At 47.2% G+C, this 24,629-nt stretch overlaps 1 protein-coding gene across 1 annotated transcript; it reads left to right on the forward strand.

The window, feature by feature from the left end:
• The first annotated feature begins 9,228 nt into the window (after nucleotides 1-9,228).
• Nucleotides 9,229-24,050, forward strand: ZNF212 (zinc finger protein 212). Its single transcript, XM_068973144.1, has 5 exons — nucleotides 9,229-9,336; nucleotides 20,806-21,195; nucleotides 21,276-21,402; nucleotides 22,378-22,467; nucleotides 23,245-24,050. Exons 1-5 carry the CDS (start codon nucleotides 9,313-9,315, stop codon nucleotides 24,048-24,050), a joined length of 1,437 nt encoding a protein of 478 aa, XP_068829245.1. The 5' UTR covers nucleotides 9,229-9,312.
• The last annotated feature ends 579 nt before the right edge of the window (nucleotides 24,051-24,629 follow it).

The following is a 24,629-nucleotide window of genomic DNA, read 5'->3' on the forward strand; positions in this document are numbered from 1 at the left end:
GGAAGACGAGGTGTCCAGGTGAAAGAGGAGGGACGTGCTAAGGGGTGGATCTCCGTGATGACAACACTGCCTCGCGTTTGAATAGCGCTTTATACTTTTTAAAAAAAACACGTTTTTCTATCTGTTCTCGACTTTCACCCTTAGCCTGTCCCTCTGAGGTAGATGGGGTCGGAGTTTCCGACTGGATAGCTGAGGAAGGGGAGACATAGCTGAGATGGTTTAGAGGGGCGGGCGAGGGACCAGGGCCAGGCCTCCAGCGGAGTGTCCACCCCACCACACACGCGCTGCCTACCTCTGGAACTGGAGAGACCTCTGTGGCCTGGTCTCTCTGCCCCAGACCCACCACACATAAATCAGAAGCAACAGGGGGCCCACTCATGGGGTCATGGGGCGGGGAATGGGGAATGGGTTGACTACATAATGCCCCAGGAATGTGCTTCTGGAAGGTTCTTGGTGTTGGGGCACTGCTGGGTGGGAGGGAGGTCCCCCCGTCGGACCCCCAACCTGTCCCTCCCACGTTGGCCCCTCAATGTGGTGCCCCTGGCCCTCCGGAGGCAGCTGGTGCCCCAGCTCAGACCTCGTCCTGACAATTTCCTCCTTTCCTGGGGCCACGCGGGGTGAGGTTGAGGCTCCTACTGCCAGAGCAGCCAGGCAGGAAGTGAGTCTCATCCCAGGAGGGCCCGGGCCAGTAGGTGCTAGCCTCTGAGAGCCGCTGTCTCTCTCCTGCCCTGAGCCTCCCAACTGGTGCTATCTGTTAACCGGCCATGCCCCGTGGACTCGGACACAGACCCTCCTGGGCTCCAGACCCTGCAAGCGCCTGCGGGGGATAGGGGGGTGGCCCCCAGGGGACTCCCCACCAGTCGGTGCATCTCTTCCGTGGTCCTGATGGGCCACAGTCTCCATTTCTGCGTCTTGCATGGCCAGGCACTGGGGTGGGGTGGCTCGCCCCAGGCCCCTTGTCTGCGTCAAGAATGACTTCTGCTCCTCCCCTGGACCCCATCTCTCTCCCAGCCGGGGGGGCCACAGTTCGTGAGTACTCTGCCTCTGCCCCTCCCCTCATCTGTGCCGCTCTGCTTTCCTCAGACCCCTTTTTGCCATGCAAAGGGACTTCCTGAAATTAAATAAAAGGTGTCCAGATCGCAGACTGCATGTTCACAAGGCTGGAGGGTTCTCCAGCGTGGCTTCCTATAGTAAACCCTCAATGAACTGGAATCCAGTTAACTGGGATTTTTTTTTTTTCTTCTTCTTCTTCTATTCTGCTGTCGGAAGGAGGCACATCTTAAGAAAATGAGAAGTTAAATATAGACAAGCTCAGTGGAGTTTTGTTGGAGTAGCAGGGGAACCCTCTAGTCTGTGGTTCTGGTTGGGAGGCAGCAGTATTCTGCTTTTCAAAAGCATGTGGAGAAAATCACCATTTTCATAACCTAAATCATAGAAAGTGAGACCAACGGGGTCGTATTTTGCTTTTTGGCTGCTCAGTGTGTGAAGGAAGAGGGAGAAACCCCTATTGAGACATGAGTTTTGTCTGTGGCCAAACCACCCTGAACGCACCCAATCTCGTCTGATCTTGGAAGCTAAGCAGGGTCAGGCCCGGTTAGTACTTGGATGGGAGACATGAGTTTGAAACATCTGCGCCCACAGCTCGAGTCTGTCCCTTTATTTCACCTTAAGGAGCTGATTCCCAAAGAGGTTTAGTGACGGATGATAAGCGAGAGAGCCGAGTCTGGGTTTGGTTTCTTGCGTCCTAGTCCGGCGGACCCCACTGCACCAAGTGCCCCCTCGGTTACGCCACAAGTCAACCCAACCCCCAGCTCCGGCCCCGTGGGAGCCCTCGTGTGAGCTGACCAAAGCGGGTGACAGTCAGTGTGGACCTCCCCCAGACAGCGAGGATCCTCGGTGTGGACCCAGCAGTCCATCTGCGGAAGCAGGGTGGTCCTGCTCTGCGGCGGATTTTCATTTTCCTTCCGCTGATGTGTTAATTAAAAAGTATTTTAATTAAAAAAATGAATGCATGCAGTAAAAATTGGTTTTAAAAAAATATGAAGAGTAAAACTCTTTCCTACTAGATCCCCATTGAGAAGCATCCGCTGCTAAGAGATTATATGTCCTTTTGGACCTGGAGGAGTCGGGGCGTAAAGGGATGACCTGAATGGAGCAGGGGAGGAGGGAGGGGTGATGTGGGATGTGGATGGGACACGCTGGGGAGGCAGGAATGGGAGCTGGAAGGCAGGAGGCTGGCCTGGCCAGAGACAGGATGTGTGAAGTTGTAGGTGATGAAGATGCAAGGTGAGTCATGGCCAGGCCACAGCCGGCCTTCAATGCCAAGACCTTTCAATAGCAGGCTGCCAATCAACCTGAGACCCGCGGTGCCGCAGACCCGCTTGTAGCCCCTTAGCACAGCTCAAAAGCAGCAAGTAGCTTCTTGAGAGAGGAAGTCTGGAGATGACAAGGTTAAGCTAGCTGCTACTGAAAATGAAGAGCCACAGATGAACAAGGTTATCCTGTGGTCCAGGATCTGGGCACCATTCCTGGTTGAGATCTAGTTCGGGAATATCGGGTGATGGCAGAGGGTGAGGGGGAGATGAATCAACTTCCCACCAGGCACAAGACGAACCAGCCTGTGTCTGGGTTTTCCAGTAATGGTCTGTCCGATTGTTACCGTTAGAAAAACACGTAGGGAATTCTCTGGCGGTCCAGTAATTAGAACTCTGTTCTCACTGCCAAGGACCTGGGTTCAGTCCCTGGTCTGGGAACTAAGATCCCACAAGCCAGCGTGGCCCCACCAAAAAAAAGGAGGGCGGAAGAAAATTTAAAAACGTAGCAGCATTTTATCATCCTGGGACCCTAACAGTTTGGACAAGGCCACGGCTGTCACTCCAAACTGACTCCTTAGGGAGCCGCCATGGAAGGACATCTCAGGAATGGTAATTCTCGGGGAGTCCTGGGTATGAGACAGAATTCACGTCCCTCTACCCCATCCACTGAGATTCCCATAGTCTTCTATAAGTCTCCTAGTGAGATGCTGGCATCATTTGCCGAAGGCTGAGAACCTCTGCTCACACCCCTTTAGACATATTTTAAACCCATATCATCCCTCAGCATTATAATTGCTATCAGCTGACTATCTCCTATTATAAGAGAAGACACCCATTTAAGAGTCAGGAAAGATCTATATCCAGTCTTAGAAGTGTAAGCTAGTGTTGGTTACCTGGGTGCATCCCAGTGGGATCAATATCCTCTAATGGTAACATGGAGTGTCAAAATCTGCAATCCTGCCCCACCTCTCAACGATTTGGGGGTGAGGAAAGGTTTATTTTCCTTAGTTAATGCATGCTTTCTGGATTCTCAAATTCACATATCTCTGCTTTAGCTCCCTTCTTCGCCCTTCTGCAGTCCCTCACTCCTAGGACACCCAGTGAAGTGAAGTTGCTCAGTCGTGTCCAACTCTTAGCGACCCCGTGGACTGTAGCCCACCAGGCTCCTCCGTCCATGGGATTCTCCAGGCAAGAGTACTGGAGTGGGTTGCCATTTCCTTCTCCAGGGGATCTTCCCAATCCAGGGATCGAACCCAGGTATCCCACATTGCAGGCAGATGCTTTAACCTCTGAGCCACCAGGGAAGCCCCAGAGAAACCCCCAAATCCTAATTTACTCTGAAGGGCAGTTTAGTTTTATCTTTGCTCACATTCTGCCTTCCAAGCCTTGCCCAGGAGCCTATTTTTTCACAGTAAAACTCTTTTGATGAACAAAATACTGTTTTCCCTCTAAAAGGAGTTCTGCACCAGTTTTTAATCAATCAATGAAGTTTTGAATAGATTTTACATTGATCCATTCAAAATTCAAAAGGGATAAAAGGAAATGCAATTAAAAAAAAAATCTTGTCACCCAGATACCCAGTTCCCCTATCTGAGCCTGACCAGTCAACCAAGGAGCACGGGGAAGTTTCTGGGAGGAATCCGGAATTATTCACAGACGCAGAGGAGCCACTGAAGCATCCGTCCCCCACAGGGACACAAAGGACTCATCTCTGCTCCTTTCTCTGGGAGCATTCTTTCAAGCTAACCTACTCCAAAAAATGGGGGACAAGACTTCCTGACTCGCATTTATAACTTCACCAGAAAGGAAATTAACCTGCTTCCTCAGCTCCAATTAAAAAGATTTCAGGGATGAACTTAAGTCCCAGGCCCACCCCTGGCTCAGTCGCTGTGGCCGGGAGGTGAGGGTGCTGTGACTGGGCTGCTTTGAGTCAGACGCCTGCCTTTCCCACAGTCGCTGTGGGGCTGCCTTGGTGGCTCACTGATAAAGAATCCACCTGCCAGTGCAGGAGCCACGCGTTCCATCCCCGGTCTGGGAAGATCCCACTAAGCCTGTGCACCACAACTATTGAGCCTGTGCTCTTAGAGTCAGAGGGCCGCAACTACTGCGCCCATGTGTCTCCGCTAGTGAAACCCTTGCACCCTAGAGCTGGTGCTTCCCCGCAAGAGAAGCCACTGCGATGAGAAGCCGGGCACCGCAGCTAGAGAGTAGCCCACCAATGGCTGCGACTAGAGAAAAACCCATGCTGCGAGGAAGACCCGTCACCGCCAAACATAAATAAATACAATTTAAAATAAATAAATAAAACTTTATAGTATATACATATTTAACATTTTATTTTTTTAGATAAATATTTATAAAAATAACATTTTTATATTTAAAATTTCTATATATTTATTTTATGTTTAAATTTTAATATTTAGATTATATATATATATATCAAACAGGCTGGAAGTGTCACTGAACGAGACGGTGGCAGCCCTTGGAATTACATGACTAGAGCCTAGAAGAAGCCGTCCCCAAAGGGGAGGGGTTGCCTATCTGGTCAGAGGAAGGGGGACGTGCTAGGCCGGCGAGACTGACAGACATCCACTACACGAATACACACACTTGAGGTTGGGGTGGGGCAGCTTGAGCCCAAGAGTGTTCACTCTGGGATTCTCACTGACCTAGAAGCTGCATGGGGCATGCTCCCTAAAGGGTTAGTGATGGGAAAGGAGCAAAAAAGCCATGGTCTCTGCCAGCTGGAGACCTGCAAGGTGGTAAGGGGAAACAGACTGCAAAGGCAGGTCTCAAAGCTGTGGTCTATGAACGTTCTTGAGTTGAAAAAGACGATTGGGTGTACGCATATGTACATATATATGTTGATATGTATGCTATAAATCATATGATAGAAAATGTAAGGGACAAGATAACCATTTTAAAGCATTGTTTTCTTTTTATGATTTTATAGGGTTACTTTTGGTTGTGTTGGGGCTTCATTGCTGCGCGGGCTCTTATCTAGTTGCGTCCGGTGGGGGCTGCGCTTCGTTGCTGGGCCAGGGCTGCTCATTGCAGCGGTTTCTCTTGTTGCGGAGCACAGGCCCTGGGGTGCGCAGGCTTCAGCAGTTGCGGCTCCTGGGCTGTAGGACACAGGCTCAGTAGCTGTGGAGCACGGGCTTAGCTCCTCCTAAGCGTTTGGGATCTTCCCAGACCAGGGCTCGAACCCATATCTCCTGCATTTGGAGGTGAATTCTTTACCACCAAGTCACCAAGGAAGCCCTAAAGCATTATTTTAAACTTTATATTATTTGTGATTCGAAGAATACTTTTTCCATCACTAAAAATGAAGGTTTGAGTAAGATAACATCTAAGGCCCCATTCAGCTCTGCACTTTACATTCATATTCTACAGATGTAGAGATGACAGGATCCAAGTACTAAGAGTAAATTTCCTTGATTCCTCTAACACCGCTGCCACCAATGGGAATAATTGTGAACGGCACCGAGGTTCATTTAAAGGCCTGTGTCAAGAGTGAGTGTCATTGGGGAAGGAAGATGGGTGGCTTCTGAGAGATGCAACAAGATGACATTTATCTTGGTGAATTCATTGCAGGTAAGGCATAGAGACCTTGCCAAAGCGAAAACAAGCCAAAATGAGAAATTACTCGTTACTGAGTGCTTGCTCTATGGCAGGCATTCCGTCACACAAGCACCTTTACTTGTATCTGTTATTTCACAAAGAGTAGTGGGATGAGGCATGCTTCTTGAGCTCTTAACCTGAGACAGGCACCGTTCTAAGCACTTGATTTCAACTAACACATTTAATCTGCAAACTCACTTAATAACTATGAAATATGTGCTACTATTATTCCTCACTAATAGTGAGGTCATGGAAGTGATGAGAAGTTCAAGACTTGCCCAAGGTCTGCATCTAGTGATCTGAATCTACATCATTAGAAGTTTGCCTGGTGCACACGTGAATTCAGTAATGAACCATTTAATGATCTTGGTATCCTATGTCCTGATATGTCTGCCTTCACAATCTTGATCGGCATCACTCCTTGGCCCACTTTCTTTTCTTTCCTTTTTTTAAGATTTATTTGTTTATTCTATTTCATTGTTTCTGGCTGTGGTGGGCCTTCGTTGCTGCACATGGGCTTTCTTTAATTGTGGCCAGTGAGGGCTATTCTTAGTTGCAGAGCGCAGGCTCTGGGGTGCTTAGGCTCACTATTTGTGGCTCATGGGCTCTAGGGTGCACGGCCTACAGGAGCTGCAGCACATGGGTTCATTAGTTGTGGCTCTCAGATTCTAGAGCACAGGCTCAGTAGTTGTGGTATGTGGGCTTAGTTGCTAGGTGGTCTGGGGGATCTTCCCAGACCAGGGACTGAACCGGTGTCCCTTGCATTGCAAGGAGTCTTCTTAACCGCTAGACCCCCAGGCAAGTCCCTCAGCTCACTTTCTAAACTGCTGCACCATCTCTGCAAGGTGATCAGACTGCAAACCGCTGCCTGGTGCTGCCTCCCTTGACACTGGAAATTTGATGTGAATATTTTTCTAGAGTTTCAGGCTGGGATGCTGAATCCAGCTGACTCTCAGAAACTGATGGATAAGCCAGAGTGTCGGTTTAATAATGTCCATGGGTGGTCTGGATATTTGCATCAGCCTGACCTACATGTTGTTTCCCAGAAGCTACACGGGAACCTACATCATTAGAAATTTGCCTGGTGCACACGTGAATTCAGTAATGAACCATTTAATGATCTTGGTATCCTATGTCCTGATATGTCTGCCTTCACAAACTTGATACTTTTTTTTTTCTGTCTGACAGTAAATTTTTGTTGGTTTGAGACATATCTCAGCCAATTTTCTCAGCCCATCCCATTTTTTCTTTAGGTATGTTAATGATTCAATTGCTTGTGGATCTGGTTGCCCTGGGCATCATGCCTTCTCTTGGAGTTGACTTTTCCTAGCCCTATTTTTTGATTCACCATTCAATCATCCAAAACTCTTTATGAACATTTCTGTGTGCAAGAAATGGAGGATAACAGTGGCGGGCTTATCCACTGTTATGGATTATCCACTCTCCATAATTACATTATGCATAGTAATTAGTTTGCATAATTACTATGCAAACTAATGGGAAAATGAGGTTATTTCAGATAGTGAGAAATGTCCTGAAAAGTTATTAGGTGACAACACTGAGTGTTGGGATGGAGGAGGGTGTTGGGCTGTGGACAGTGTGGTCAGGGAATGTCTCTCAGAGCAGGTAAAGTCTGAACTAAGCCCTCACGCTAAGGAGTCAGTCACATGAACATACTTTTCTGTTGATCTTAAGATTTTAGTTCTCAGGGAAAGTGCTTCATGCCTATCATTCAAAATGGAAATTCATCGCCTGTCTCTATGGAGACAGTGTGCATGAATCACATAATCATCGCTGTATTAGTGCTGCGTGTCACACGCTCAAATGGTAAAGCAGCCATGCTTTTCAACCCCAAACTCGGAATGCGTGGTTTAACATGAGGCATGTAGGCTGGATGGGCTCTCGTGGATTCTCCAAAGCATGATTACTTTCACTGATAGACTTCAGTGGGATGGTCTGGGCACCTGACCCACTGTTGATATGAGAAATGTGTGTCTGGTTTCTAAAAAGCAAAGTAACAGGTGTATTTTTGAATAAAACTGCTTGCGGTTTGGGAGCGTGTCTCTTTTTCCCCAACCAGATTACAGCTTCTTCCCTCAGAGAAATGTCTGAGTATTATATTTTTAAAAAACTTTTTACTTTATATTGGAGTATAGCCAACAATATACATACTACAATATGGACTTCCCTGGTGACTCAGGTGGTAAAGCGTCTGCCTGCAATGTGGGAGACCTGGGTTCAATCTCTGGGTCAGAAGATCTCCTGGAGAAGGAAATGGCAACCCACTCCAGTATTCGTGCCTGGAAAATCCCATGGACGGAGGAATCTGGTAGGCTACAGCCTATGGGGTCGCAAAGAGCTGGACACGACTGAGAGACTTCACTTTCACTTTCATAGCCAATAATAATACTGTGATAGTTTCAGGTGGACAGTAAAGGGACTCAGCCATAGGTATACATGTATCTATTCTTCTGCCATGGGTTTCCCTTGTGGCCCAGCTGATAAAGAATCCACCTGCCATGTGGGAGACCTGGGTTTGATCCCTGGGTTGGGAAGATCCCCTGGAGAAAGGAAAGGCTACCCACTCCAGTATTCTGGCCTGGAGAATTCCATGGACTGTATAGCCCATGGGGTCGCAAAGAGTTGGACACGACTGAGCGTCTTCCACTTTCACTTCTTTCATTCTCCCCCGTGAGTTTTATACATTTTTTTAATCCATCAAAGCACCTACCAGAGTGCTGGAGAAACAGAGGTCTATGCGTTGTGTTCGTGTTAGTCGCTCAGTCGTGTCCAACTCTTTGCGATCCCAACAGGCTCCTCTGTCCATGGAATTCTCCAGGCAGAAATACTGGAGTGAGTTGCCGTTCCCTTCTCCAGGGGATCTTCCCTACCCAGAGATCAAACTTGGGTCTCCTACATTGCAGGCAGATTCTTGACCGTCTGAGCCACGAGGGAAGCCCTCCAAACCACTGAGAGATGAATTTAAATGGAATTAAGTGTTTGATAAGGAGTGGTAAACGTATCACGATAAAAACTTAGACAATTGATTGTTTGGGGTTTATTAATGAAGCTGTGCTTATAGGAGGTTCGTCTTAAATTTGCAACCTGCCCTTGACTTGGAAAGTCCTTGTCGTCCGTCCCTCTCGGGCTGAATGCCGAGGTGTTGTTCACCCTCCTGCCGCACGGAGGCGCCAGGGGAAACCCCGCGCGGCGAGGATCGGCGGGTGGCGCCCGTCTTGGCCCGGGAGGGCCGGACTCCCACAATGCACCTTGCATCAACACGGCGCTGGGGGCGGCTGCCAGGAGGTGCCTGCGGGCCCCCCAGGAAATCCCGCACGCAGCCCGAGGCGTATTAGACGGGCCCCAGGTGGCAGCCATGGCGGAGTTGGCACCTGCTCGGGTAAGAGTCCTTCTCGTGCGGGCCCGGGGGCGCGTTGGGGGTGGGGGAGCCCCTGGCCGGGGGCTGGGCTTCGAGGTGCGGCCCCGGCTGGGCTGGGCGTCGGTAGTCAGCGGTTGGCGCGGGTCCACGCTTACCTTCCCCCGACGACCCCAGCGCCCTGCCCTCTCGCGGACGGTTCCCTCCGCGTCGGCCGTATCCCCGGCGTCTTCCCTAGAAACTTCGCCGAGGCTTGTTTCATGTTCTTGGATTTGCTACCGTCCCGACCTGTTTTCGTCGCGCCCTAAGAGAGCCCGTTTCCTGGCTGGTGAGGAGGCGCGGATGGGAAACCCTGAGTCCCTGTCATTGCCAGCGAACTTGCCCCGTGTTCCGGGACCCCAGGACTCTGCTTCTCTGTGACCAGCTCGTTCTCGGCCTAATGGGGTTGCCCTCGTTCCTTCTGCCGTGCTCTCTCCTGCTGCAGACTCTGCACTGGTTGCATACGCGCTGGTTGAAGTTAAGGCAGGGCTTTCTCTCCCTGGGGGGCAGGTGTTACCCTCACGGGTGTAAGTTGCTGGCTTTTTGTCTGGGAAGCTGTCGATCTCTTTCCGTCTCCTCCTCTCCCACATGTCCCCATTCAGGGAATGGCAAGACGTGGAGCTTGGGCACGGAGTCGGGAAACTGGGTTTTAGCCCGTAACTCAGCTCTCAGCTATCCAGTCTAGTGATTTTAGGTAACTGTGTTCACTGTAAGCTTCTGTTTCCTTAGCTGTAAATTGAGTGTTTGGCTAGTTACTAGGTGATATGGTGGCTCAGACAGTAAAGAATCCGCCTGCAATGCAGAAGACCCAGGTTCTATCTCTGGATCGGGAAGATCCCCTGGAGGAGGCCTTGGCAACCCACTCCAGTGTTCCTGCCTGGAGAATCCCATGGACAGAGGATATTGGCGGGCTGTAGTCTATAGGGTCACAAAGACTAGGACAGGACTGAAGCGACTGAGTTTGCATCACACAAGGTTTTTGGCAGCTCTGACAGTCTCTTTATTATTACGAAGTGTTGGTTACTTTGATGATATGAGAGGATTTGCTGTAGAAAGGGCAGGTGGAGTTCAGTTGGTCTTCAGGGCAGCATTTCTTAATCTAAAGACACTTTCAGAATCATGTGAGAGGGCTATGGAGATCCTGTTGTGAAAATTTGACCGTGAGCTGGGTGCCTTGTATTTGATTCTTGTGGGAAGTTGGTAAGAACTGAGGGGAACGATTGGGAGACTTAATACAGTGTGTGTTTTCAATGAATTATGACAACAAGACACAAATGTTCATGATATCACTATATTTACCTCATTTGATTCCTTTAAGCTAAGGTGATCTAGTCAAAGACTTGTCTTTTTTCTCAAGACCATGTTATAATACTAAAGTTGGGCTGGAGGATACATTACTAACTTCCAGAATACTTCTTCCTAACTGGTCAGTGCAGTTTCCTACATGTCTTCAACAGATCTTGTTAAAAGGAAGTCTTGTCCTCCAAAATCCCCAAGTATGCTTTAATTAATTTATGGATCTATCAATGCAGAACATATTTAAATTGTTCTCAAGCATATTTCGTTTCTCGTCTTCAGATAAAAGATTCTGTAACTCTTGTTTGGCCAGTATGGCCAAAGGGTGCCCTGATGAAAACAATGAAAAATCCTGAGGTGAGGGAACAAATATATTTGAAATGTAGTTAGTAGAACATATGAAAGAGCCCAAAGTCTAAGTGAAAGAGCAAGCTCTTAAGAGATAATAAGGATTTCTGAAGCCAACTTTGAGGACATTTACTGAACATTCACTGGTAGTGTTTATAACCTCAAGGGACATTGGAAAATAGGCAAAACTCAGAGCCTAAGATGAGAAGTCTCAGACGCCTTCAGCTCCAGTCTCATAACATTGAAACTTCAAAGGGCAACCTGAAGGGTGAACTGGAAGTAAGCTCCCACCTCTAGGGAGTGATTGCAGAGAAAATCATGACAAACCTTGGTGCCGAGAGATGGGTACAAGGTGCCCCTTGAGAATTCATGTTGACTCTCCAGTGGGCTTATTGCCTGAATTCATATGACCTCAAATCTCTGAAGTATTCAACACTTAACTCAGACTTCAAATAATTCTCATAGATAAAATCTAAGAAAAAATGAATTCCCAATAAAAGCTATGCAAAAAGTAATGAAAAACTCTGAGAAAAAAGCCAGTAAAATGAATGGACAAAAAATTAGTCATTCAGAGATTTCAGAGGTTGCAATTTCAGAAGAAAAACCTATTGGAATTCCAATAGGAAAAACACTCAGTCTGCACTGGAGGCCATGTTTGATGAGTGGTTAATGGCCGAGGATATCATAGGACTGGTGCAAACACAAATACTTAGAAGCCCAGTAGATCCCAATCAGGATAAACATAAAGAAATCTCTACCTAGACACACGATAGTGAAGGTACAGAATACAGTGCAGAGACAATTCTTAAAAAGATTGGCTTCAAATGAACCATTCTTAAGACTGATGAGGTTCATCTCGACAACTCTGGAAGCCAACCAGCGGTAGACTGGCATCGTGGAAAGGCTAAAAGAAAATAACTATGTAGTCCCGTATTTATACTTCTCAAAAGTATCTTTTAAAAAAATGGTAAAATATTTTCAGACAGAACTGACAATTTGTTACTAGTATACTCATTAAAGAAATTCTAAAGAATGTACTTAAGGTACAAGGAAACTTATCCTAAGTGGAAAGTGATAATATAAGAAAATATGATGATCCATTAAAATGGGTAAATCTAAACAACTATTGTCTGAATAAAAGAGTAATACTCTCTTGTGGGTTAAAAACAAAGATAGAGTAAATACATGGCAGCATTGATATAAACAGTAGGAAGCTGCTGCTGCTGCTGCTGCTGCGTCACTTCAGTCCGACTCTGTGCGACCCCATAGACGGCAGCTCACCAGGCTCCCCCGTCCCTGGGATTCTCCAGGCAAGAACACTGGAGTGGGGTGCCATTGCCTTCTCCAATGCAGGAAAGTGAAAAGTGAAAGTGAAGTCGCTCAGTGGACTCTTTGAGACCCCATGGACTGAAGCCTACCAGGCTCCTCTGTCCATGGAATTTTCCAGGCAAGAGTACTAGAGTGGGCTGTCATTGCCTTCTCCAGCGTTAGGAAGAGATGATCAAAATTCAGATGTTTGAAGTCTTTGTAAGCAGTTTCTAGGATGGTTGCTAAAAGACTAGACATTGGCTATATAAGTTAAAATTCAAAAGGGGGAATAATAGAATAAGAAAAAAAAATCAGTCTGAAAGAAGGCAAGAAACGGGATGGGATAAATAACACAAATAAGGTAAAAATAAATAAAAATAGACCAACAATTACAATAAATGGAAATGGACTAAGTGTTTTAGTTAAGAGGCAGAGATTGATCTCCCCATCTGGGTTAAAGTTTAGCAAACGGTTTATAAGAGATACAGCTCAAAGATAAAGCTATAGAAACAGTTGACTATAAAAGGATATGAAAACATGTACCAGGCTAATACTGATCATGGGAAAATTGGGGACTTCCTTGGTGGTTCAGTGGTTAAGAATCCACTTCCCAGTGCAGGGGACACGGGGCCAGCCCCAGCCCGGGCAGGTCCCACATGCCGTGGAGCAGCTGAGCTCATGTGCCACAGCCACTGAGCCCTTGAGCTGCAGCTCTTGGAGCTAGTGCTCCACACCAAGAGAAGCCCCACTTGCTGCAGCTAGAGAGATCCCAGGCACAGCGACAAAGACCCGGCGCAGCCAAAAATAAGATGCTGAGCAGTATTTTTTTAAAAAGGAAAGTTGGCTTACCTGTATTAGTATTGCTAGAGATAAAGGGCTACTACTGCTTTTATTATGGTAAAAGACTTAATTACCATCCTGATAGAATGTTTCTAATCTTATGTGCATCTAATTATATAGCCTCAAAATATATTGAACAAAAATTGATAGAACTACAAGGAGAATTCACTGTCATAGTAGAAATTTTAACACAACCTTAGTATTTTATGAATAAAAAACTAGTAAGGGTGTAGTGCATTCGAGAGAGCTTTCTGAGATGATGGAAATATTCTCTGCCCTGTTCAGTAGAGTAGGAACAAAGTACATGTGGCTGTCAGGCACTTGCAATGTAGCTCAATAGCTGAGGAACTGAAGAACTCAGTTTTTAATTAATTTTAATTAAATTTTAGCATCCGCATGTTTCTGGTGGCTGTTATTGTAGGGTAAGGGAGTTAAGAGAAGGCGAGGTTCGGAAAAAGAACGAGACCGGCATTTTACAGGAACAGGTCACCTTTAATGAGGGGAGAAGGGGCAGCAGTCAGACCAGTGAGCTGCTGCACTTACCCAAGAAGAGAGTGAGTATATATAGGCATGTATGTGGAAATCTGCTGTCTTAAGAAGGCCTGTTCTTCTCCAAGGTTGTTTGGAGTAGTTAGCTCTTAAACAGTTGGGGCAAGGAATTCTGGCTATCGGCCAGAGGCTGGACCAGCTGGGAGCTGGGCATAATCAACCTTAATGTCCATATTTTTTTTTTCCGGTGAGAGAATTCTTTTTTTTGCATAGATGGTGGGGAGGACCCAGAGGGGAGTTTTAACTCCAGGCTATTTTGAGCTGTGTAACTTTCCTTCAGTTATATTGTGCAGCATGAAGATAATAATTTTGTATCCACAATACTATCAATATATAATTTCAGTGTTTAGAGAGATCAATGAAGAAAAAAGAGAGAAGGCAAAAATGCCCTATTAGAAATGCAAGTGTGTTCTAGTGGTTGATGCTGACTGCAGACTGGGACCATAGACAGAGCTGTGGAACAGAACATGACCATTACCACCAAGATCATCCCTGTCCATGTGGCTTGGGATTCTTCAGGTGATTCTAGCACGTGCCCATAATGTGCTCCACTTGACCTGGAGTGCGGTAGACCAAACTGTCCTTGACAAAGCCTCCTCTAGTTGCAGATTTGTGAGCAAAGTACATGTTGTTGTCTTAAGCCACTATGTTTTAGAATTATTTATAATATAGCAATTGATGATTGGAACAGATACCTATGGAATATGTTTAAATAGCAAAAGGTATTAAAAATGTTAGAAAAGGAGTATGTACTGTGAGTGGATTGAAACATTTTTCTTCTAAAGATGTCATTTCTCAGATTTATCTATGAATTTGATGCAGTGCCAGACAAAATCTCTAAAGATATTTTTTGGGAAACCTTTCAAACTTGTGGCCTATCACCAGGCCAAAAATAATCACGATACTCCTGTGAAATAAGTAGGAGGGACTTGTACCAGGTATCAATAATTATCAAAAAGCTGTGTCATTAAGACGGTAATTTTGGTAAAGCAGTAGAAAATTGACCCATAGAACAGAAGAGAGATGCCAGAAACAGACTGATTTCATGTATGAAAACTTGATTTATGACAGAGGTAACAGGTAAATGATGGGTTTTTCATTATATAGTATTAGATCTGTTGACTTCCCATATGAAGATTGAGGCTTGGACTGTACACAATACTGTCTCAGTTCTAGTTGAGATAAATACTTAAATATGAAAGTCAAAAATATCAAGTGTTTAGAAGACAGTATCGTGTGATACAGATGTTTTTTGTACACCTGAACTGAAAGTTCAAACCAGAAGAGAGTTAATACTGATAAAAAAACTCACCTACATTAAAACTTTATATTGAACAGAAATAAAGAGAGTTTTAAAATGAGGCACGAATAAGGGAAGTGATTTGTAATACATATAACTGATAGATTAGCATACAGAATTTACAGACAAATTGTATTAGACAACCTCTTAAATACTTAGAGAAGTCAGATAACCCAAAAGATAAATGGACTAAAGACTTCAGCAGTGAAGGGGAAGTCTGAATGGCCAGTAAACATTAAGGAAAGATGCTTGTCCCTTGCTAGTAATAACAAAAATGAAGATGAAAACCATAATGAGATATCATTTCAGATCTGTAGAGGGACACGCACAAGGGTTTCCCTGGTGCCTCAGAAGGTAAAGAATCTGCCTGCAGTGCAAGAGACGTAGGTTCGATCCCTGGGTCCTGAAGATCGTCTGGAGAAAGAAACGGCTTCCCACTCCAGTATTCTTGCCTGGAGAATTCCATCGACAGAGGAGCCTGGGGGCTACAGTCCATGGGGTCGCAAAGAGTCAGACACAACTGAGCAACTATCACTTTCAGTTTGCTAGAGGGACACAAATTTTAGTTTGACAGTAACAAATGTTTATGATATTGTGCAACAGCCAGAGTACTTATAGACTTCTGATGGGAGTGAAATTGGTACAACTACTTTGGAAACCATTTGGCATTATCTGTTTACGTTCAGGATGTGTATACACCCTATGAGCCAATAATTCCCTTCCTAGCACTATGCCCTTGGGAAACTTGCCTGTATCCACTAGAAGCCAGGCACAGTTCTATTCATCATAGTACTGTTTGTAGTGACAAAGATGAGGAAACATCAGTAGTGGGATGGAAAAGTAAATTGTGGTGTAGTCACATGGTAGAATATTATACAGCAGTGAAAATGAATCAAAGCCACCTGCAATACCAAGTTGTTCCTGGAGTTGTAGAAGAGTAACTTGTTTATGTAAAATCCTAAAACATGAAAAATTAGAAGAATATATTTTTTGGAAACAAACGTGTTAAAAAAAAATGGAAAAGGGCAGTTAATAGTGAAAAAACAAATTTGGGATAGTAGTTACTTCAGAGAGTTGCACGAAGGACTGTAAAGTTGATATACAGATCACACACGTGCGTGCGTGCGTACCCTGCTGTGTCGTGCTTTGCTTTACTGCACTTGACGGTGTTTCTTAGCAGTTGAAGTTTCTGGCAACTCTCTGTCAAGCAAGTCTGTCATCTGCCAGTTTTCCAACATATTTGCTCACCTATCTCTGTGTCACGTTTTGGTGATTCTCAAAATATTTTGAACTTTTTCATTGTTATTATATTTGTTATGGTGATCAGTGATCTTTGATGTTAATACTGCAGAAAGATTCCAACTCCCTTGGAGGCTCAGATGGTGGCTAGCATTTTTTATCAATAACCTACTTTTTAATTAAGGTATATACTGTTTTTTAGACATAACGCTATTACATTAAATTACAGAAACATACCTTTTCGTATGTACTAGAAAATCAGAAAATTCATTTGACTTGTCATACCTGCTTTATTGTGGTGGTTTGGAACTGAACCCACGGTATCGCCAAGGTATTCTCAGTGTGTGTGTACACATATGTGTTTAATTAAATAGCTTTTTTACCTGAATGCTGGTTACACAGAGATTTGTTGTCACTACTTTATATAATTTTCTGTATCATGTAAATGTTTTTTATCTGTTCAGTCGCCTGTCTCAACGCTAGAGGCAGCCTTCAATACCATCTAGGCCAGCTGTGTCAGGCATCGCTTTAGAGTATTGGTTAGTGTTTTACTCAAGCAGCGTGTAGGTTTCCTAAGAGCAGGGGCTGTGTCTCATGGGTAGTGACTGTGGGTTTCAGACCATAGCTGCAGGCCCGCTGTATGATACATGATCTGACAGCAAGATACAATTTGCAAGCAGGACTGTCCCAGAAAATCCAGAAATACGTGCGTGTAAGTGTACTTTTTTAAAGATTTCTCGTTTCCTTCAGGAGTATTCTTATGTATGAAATCTAAGGAAAAAATTATAGAGAAGTATGTGTTTAGTGAAAAAGTCAAACAAGCAATAGTTTATAATCAAAGATTAAAATCCCTCTCACATCCTGAGGCTGACTTGTGTTAGTATAGTTTGGTGAGTGTCTTCCCACACCTTCCTGTGTGCTAAAAGAAACATAAACACTTATCTTGTCTCTTCTTTAGGAAAATGAAGTCGTGATAAATCTATTTCCCTCAGAGTTGGCTTTTATCCTGTCAGTGTATGATGAGCATTCTTCCAGGTCATACATGTAGGTCTCACTCATTCTTTTTAACAGTTGTGTAACACCATCTTTGTGCCACAGTTTATGTGACCATCCTCTTCTTAATAGACATCTAGAGGGAGTCCCTTGCGGTCCAGTGGTTAAGACTTGGCACCGTCACCGTGTCCCTCGTCACTTCCGTCGTGTCTGGAGTCTTTGCGACTCTGTGGACTGTAGCCTGCCAGGCTCCTCTGTTCATGGAATTCTCCAGGCAAGAATACTTGAATGAGTTGCCAGTTCCTGTTTCAAGGGATCTTTCCGACCCAGGAATCGAACCTGCGTTTCTTGCATCTCCTGCACTGACAGGTAGATTCTTTACCCACTGAGCCATGTGGAGAGCTGGTCACTACTGTGGCCCAGGTTCAATCCCTGATCAGGGAACTATCCTGTAAGCCACTTGATGCAGACAAAAAAAAAGACATCGAGATTATTTCCAGGTTTTGGCTCTTCCGAAGAATGTTGCCAGTAATCAGTCTCTTCGTATGTATGTCGCTGAATAGTAATGTTTATTTTTGAAGAGTCCTTTAGTGGTGTCACTAGGTGAGAGGGTTTTTAAGGACCTTTTGGATATTTTCTTCCCTCAAAGCTTGTTCCAGGAATGTTACGAAGGCACCAGATTTACCACTTCATAGTCAGCTCTCATTGTTGTTCCCTTTCCCTCTCTTTCATGTTTCTCAACCAGGTCGATGAAAAGTGATTTCACTTGGTTGTATCTGCGTTCCTGACTGCTAATATGGTTGTCTTTGCATTTGCTTACTGACCGCCTACATTTCCACTTTTGCAAATTATTTCTAGTCTGCAGTTTTATGTTTGGGTTCTTTATCTTTTCTTCCCGATTCATATCCTGTTTACAAATATTCTCTTCCTGTTTGTTTCTAGACTCTGTTTATGGTATCTTCTATGATAGCTAACATTTTCTCCTTCCTTGATACTCTGCGTCCTATTTACTGAGACATAATTTACATACAGTAAAATTCACTCCTTAAGCATAACTATAGTTCAGTGAGTTTTGAAAAATGTGTAGCCATCATATTACCAAGTTATAGGATATTGTCATCATCCCCAAAAGTACCCCCTAAGAAATTAATTTCCTCCACTCCAGTACTCTTGCCTGGAGAATCCCATGGGTGGAGGAGCCTGGTAGGCTGCAGTCCATGGGGTCACGAAGAGTTGGACACGACTGAGCGTCTTCACTTTCACTTTTCACTTTCATGCATTGGAGAAGGAAATGGCAACCCACTCCAGTGTTCTTGCCTGGAGAATCCCAGGGACGGGGGAGCCTGGTGGGCTGCCATCTATGGGGTCGCACAGAGTCGGACATGACTGAAGCGACTTAGCAGCAGCAGCAGCAGTCCCAGCCCCTGGCAACTGCTGGTCTCTTTTGTGTCTGTAGTTTTGCCTTCTCCTGAATGTCATGTAAATGAATGCAGTATGTAGCATTTTGTGTCTGGTTTCGTTCACATTTGTGATTTTGAGATTCATCCATGTTGTTACAGGTATCAGTAATTTGTTCCTTTGTAATTGCTGAGGAGTATTCTGATATAAGGTGGAGAAGGAAATGGCAACCTACTCCAGTATTCTTGCCGGAGAATGCTATGGACAGAGAAGTCTGGTAGGCTACAGTCCGCGGGGTTGCAAAGAGTCGGACACGCTGAGTGATTAACACGAACCATTCTGATATAAGGTGTATCTTTCCTAGGCCTGCTGTAACAAAGGCCAGCCAGCTAGGTGGCCTAACCAACAAATTGATTGTCTCTCAGCTCTGGAGGCTAGAAGTCTGCAATCCAGGGGCCCGCAGGGTTGGCTCTTTGCGAGGGCCGTGGGGCAGCGTCTGACCCCTGCTCTCCCCTGGCTTCTGGTGGTGCCCCTTGGCTGGTGGAAGCGTAACTCCTCTGCCTCCAGAGCTGCGTGTTCACCTGCTCCTGTGTGCCTTCCCTCATTTCTCCCCCATTCTTAGGGCGCCAGTCACTCTGGATTAGAGCCCACCCTCCTGACCTCATTTTAACTTGATAGGCGGTGAGACTATCTCCAAGTCAGATCACATTGTGAGGTGCGGGGTTAGGACTTCCTCCTGTCCTTTTGGGGAGACATAATTCAACCCATAACGAACGAATGGACCACCATTGGCTTGTTTATCCGGTCACCAGTTGATGGACATTCAAATTGTTTCTGTCATGATAATTTAAAACAAAAGAAAAGAGGAAGCTTGGCTTGCCTGCTCTTCTTAGCCTTTGAGGACATGGGAGAGGAGGGATGTTATTTCTCTGCTCAGATCCCAACCCACCTTCCTGTTTGAAAAATAGTGCTAGCAAGTAACACAGTGCTGGGCCACAGAAGGGAAAGAGATGCCAAAAAACTAGAGACTTAAGAACAGAATGTATGGGGAAGTGAATTTATCCAGTAATCGAATTTTTTAGTTTCATTTGTATTTTTCGTTTACATTAAACTTCTTTACATGTTTTTTTTAAGGGGGATATTTTTAAGGGGGATATTTAAGCCTTTGGCTTAAATAGCTTAGTAACGAACTGAGTTGGTTACCTGGAGTAGGTCACGGCCAAACTTAAGTGTTCAGTTCTGTGCCATTGGTTGGCCTCATCTCATCCCCTCTTTCTCTAGACCATAAGCTCAGGCCCTGGCAGTTCTTCTAAAGCTGTTTCCTTCCAATGTCTTGTTCTCCATGTCCTCATTATAGTTAAAGAAGTAGCCTTGAATAAAGTGTGTGCCATATAATAGAATATGAAGCTTTGGGGTTTAAGACTGCCATGAACACTGTGGGCAAGAGGACAGCTCAGAACACTTCACAGGTGCTGGTTTTATTAGCTCTGAGCTTCAGCCGCTGTCAGGGACAGACCCTAAAAACGTGAAGCCTCGGGACAGTGCCAGAGGACTCAGTCCGGTCATTTAAGTAGATGTTTCCGAAGGACTCAGTTTTCACTCTCCTGGTTGGTAAGGTGCAAAGGTGGATGTGGTGAGTCTTGTAGGTCCTGCTAAGGAATTTTGTCTTGATTGTGGGGAGCCACCTGCAGGGCTGACGTGATCCACTGTGAAGTCTGGCAGGAATGTGGAGGTGAGAGTGGATGGAAATCACATCATCTATCGTAGCAGAGTATCACACAGACTCTGTAATATCAAATAGAAAAAAATCGGCTTAAAGACATGAATACTGACACTGGAAAGGCGTACTGAAGAGGCTGGCTGTGAAACGCAGGCAACAAGACACTTACAACACGATGGCAGCTTTGTTGAAGAATAAAATGGGGGCGGGGGGAACCTTGTAGGAAACCTACCAAGATCCCAACAGCCTATTTCTGGACGGTGATATTTTACATACATGTTAGTTTTTTCTTGTTACGGCATATACGTGTAATTTGAAGTATCAGAATATAAAGGCACGTGCTTTTTAAACTAAAAAAAAAAAGTAAAAACTGGGTGCCGTAGCGTTCCTGGACCCCTTGTGTGTTTCTAACCTGTTGTTTGGAAGAGACGCTGACCGCCTGATCCTGCACCTGGTTCTTCAGCACAGGAGGAAGCACCGCTCCAGCCCTCTGACTTCTTCCACGCCACCCCTGCAAGCACTGGAGAAAAGCCCCTGCCTGGAGACCACAGAGATCTCGCTCTGGACTGTGGTGGCCGCCATCCAGGCCGTGGAGAAGAAGGTGGAGTCCCAGGCCGCCCGCCTGCTGACTCTGGAGGGGCGGACGGGGACAGCCGAGAAGAAGCTGGGCGACTGCGAGAAGACGGCCATGGAGCTCGGGAACCAGCTGGAGGGCAAGTGGGCCGTGCTGGGGACCCTGCTGCAGGAGTATGGGCTGCTGCAGAGGCGGCTGGAGAATGTGGAGAACCTACTGAGGAACAGGAACTTCTGGGTCCTGCGGCTGCCCCCGGGCAGCAACGGGGAAGTTCCCAAGGTAAGCCCGATTCTCAGAGGCTGGCTTTTCCTTTGTATCTTTGATCGGAGGCCCTCACTGTGTGACATTTGTGACTCCAGGTGTCCAGGTCACTTGAAAATGACGGCATCTGCTTTTCGGAGCAGGAGTGGGAGAACCTGGAGGACTGGCAGAAGGAGCTCTACGCCAACGTGATGAAGAGCAACTATGAGACTCTGGTCTCTCTGAGTAGGTAGCGGTTTCTTCCCTAGACCTCGCCCTCAGACATCCTGCAATTCCTGACCGAGGCATTTGTGACCCAGGCTACACCTGGGATTCTTGTGGCTGTGGGTCCTCTCTTGGCCTCTGCCGCGTTGAGTAATGGGAATCTCCAGGCCCTCGGTTTAGGAAGACTCTTGGGAAGGTTTTGTATTCATGTAGTCAGTTCTTGATAGTGTTTATACTAATAGATAAGATGTCATCATATGCGTTAGAGTGTAACACAGCTAGGATACCTCAAGCTGTTTTTAATACTTAGGATGGCTTGACAAGAAGTCCTTTGTTACCTGGGATGGGCAGGCAGCAGGGACTCACCAATGTTTCTTGGCATTTATCTGGAATTACAGCCAGTCCTGTGGTTTGAAAGTTCATGCTGTGTTGATTAGAAGTGCTGCTTGATAGATGTTCGTCTTTATAGGTAAAATAATAAACGCATTTTGTTTGGTTCTAAACTCCTTTAGAACCGAGGTTCGTGGAGGCTTGTCCAGAAGGCCGCTGTGACCGGAGCGGAGGGAGGGAGAGGGAAGGGGCAAATGGTCAGAGAGGAGTCTGTGACCTTGGCTGGGTCACTGGTGCTGGTGGCTGTTGCCTTGTCTGTCCCAGTGGGGACAGCAGTCCTGACCTTGCCTTGCAGGGCTGTGGCCCAGATGAAGTTAGAGCCCCGGAAAGGAGCCCCCGACCGTGGGAGGTGGGGGTGGTGTGGGGAGGAAAGCAGGGAGCTCTGGGGTCTGGCCCCCAGCGCCTGAGAAGGAACATGAAGGCAGCCGTTAGCCGAGTGGCTCCTTCGAATTGGCCATGACTTTCTGAATTGTCTGAAACTGCTCGGGGAAAGTGACGGTGAATCTTCTGAAGTTTTACCATCAGCTCCTTGACCTCGGTCACCTTGTTCACTGGCAAATGACCAGTCCTGTCTTCTGGGCTCACACTGTGCCCTTTCCAACCCAGAGGTGCTTGGCCAGCCCGAAGGAGAAATGGAGTTGGGTGCAGAGATGCCGGGTGACTTGGAGGAGGAAGAGTCTCGTGGTGTCCACCCAGGTGAGTGGCTCCAGAATATTCCAGCCCCGTCCTGTCCCCGGCAGCCTGTTGTGAGCTTTGCCACCACCAAACTGCCCCATGCTGGTCAGCAGTCACCTTGTCCGGCGTTTGTTTGTTCTAAACTCCTTTATGGTTGTTGTCAGGTCACCTCTTACACGTGACTCTTACCTCCTTCACTACTGCGGGGAGTCCTTAAGACTCGTGGCCGCCTCGCCTTTCCGTGTGCCGTACAGGGTAGGGTGCCTAATAGACCAGAGTCAGAAACCGGCGGAGACTGAGAGCAGGGTGGGTCAGAGCTGCAGGAGTGAGGCTTGCTGGGTAAGAGGCAGGAGAAGCCACCGGGAACCAGGTCATCTGGGGAGAGTTGGCAGGAAGAACCGAGCTGGATGTGTGGATTTCTAAGGTACAGGTTTAGGTGTGTGTTTGTTTTATTATTCACATTTATTATTTTAACACTCTTAACACTTAAAGTAGCTTATACCTGTGTTTATCTAGCCATTTTCTACAGAGGTTGAAAGCAGATCTGTGGACAAGCTTGGAGAATATAACAGTGTCCTGTAAGCACACCGTGTTCAGAGTCCAGCCAGCACGTCTCTCCCTGAGCACAGTCTAGTTTTTCAGGCCTTGCAAGCCGCTCAGTCTCCTCTTTCAGACTGTCCCGGTTCCCTTGGTCCTGGGGTACTCTGATTTGAGCCCTTCTGAAGCTGGCCGAGGCGCGTTTAGCTCTGAGACAACCTAGACTGTGCTCTCTTTTGTGGCTCTCCTTTCTCTCGGCAGCGGAGGAGGTCGTGGCCAAGCAGGAGACCCGGTACACGCAGGACAGCTCCGCGGACCTTCCCGGAAAGTGCTTTGCCGACGAGCAGGCTCTCCAGAGCCTGGAGCAGGCTGAGCTCTGGGATGGGCAGGGCAGTTCCATCCTCTTGGAGTCAGGTCCCGGGGACACTCGTCTGCAGGAGCCCACCGAGGGCGGGAGAGACCCTGGCAGTGGCAGAACTCTGGGCTGCACCCCGAAGCGCAAGTGTCACAAGCAGCTGCAGCCGGGTCGGGAGTGTGGGCAAGGCCTGCAGCTGAGAAGGGACAGCGCTGGGCCCTGCGGATGTCCCGAGTGCGAGACCCCACACCTGCAGACACCCTTGGAGCCAGAGGCGAGCCCCCGGCCCCGGCCCCAGCTTAAGCCGCCGGCCCGGAAGGCGCAGCCGCTCCAGTGCGATGCGTGCTCGAGGAGCTTCCGCTGCCGGATGAGTCTGCTGACCCACCAGCGCTGCCACCTGCAGGCCGCCGCCCGGGCCAGCCGCCCGGCCCAGGAGCGGTTCTCACCCAACAGCCTGGTCGCCCTGCCTGGCCACATCCCCTGGAAGAGGAGCCGGGGCTCCCTCCTCTGCGGTTACTGTGGCAAGAACTTCAGCCACCCATCAGACCTGGTGCGGCACCAGCGCATCCACACGGGCGAGCGGCCCTACAGCTGCCCCGAGTGCGAGAAGAGCTTTGTGCAGAAGCAGCACCTCCTGCAGCACCAGAAGATCCACCAGCGGGAGCGGGGCGGGCCAGCCCTGCAGCCCGCCAGGCCCAGCGGCCTGCTCTAGGGGTGCCAGCCCCTCACCCAGTGGAGGGGGGGTGGGGGGAGCTGGCACTGTCCCCCAAAAGACACTGCAGAGTCGGGCACTGACTTCTTCCTGAGGGGGCTCTCTTTGGTTTGCTTTTGTGACCGGGCGCCAGGCCGAGGCCAGAGGCTGTCCTGAAATCCAGGGGAGGCAGGGAGCCTGGGCCAGGCCTCTCCTGCTGTCTCTGGTTTTCCTGTTGGAGCCAAAAGTCTCAGGCTGGGGGTGGCTGTCTGACCCTGCCGGGCTAGTGACCTCTCCCAGCCTCTGGGTCTTCCCAGGGATTGAGTTGGACCAGAGGAGTGAGCAGGCATGTGGGAGCACAGCCCCGTGGGTCCTCCTCTTCGGTGGTCTGATTCCTGACAAGTAGAGGAGGTAATTAAAGAGAACTGCTTACCCTGCTCTGAAGAACCTTTTTTTGGGGGGTTGGGGGGATTAGATTTTAGTTTATAAAGAAAGCCTGGTGCTCTTTAAATTTTCAGAGTCGTAGAAGTTGTTCCTAACAGGGACCTGGCTTGCCCTCCAGGAGGGAGTCACTCACAGGCTCGCTCAGCCCACTCACGT

This window comes from Capricornis sumatraensis, chromosome 5 (genome assembly GCF_032405125.1).
Source record: "Capricornis sumatraensis isolate serow.1 chromosome 5, serow.2, whole genome shotgun sequence".
Classification (NCBI taxonomy): domain Eukaryota; kingdom Metazoa; phylum Chordata; class Mammalia; order Artiodactyla; family Bovidae; genus Capricornis; species Capricornis sumatraensis.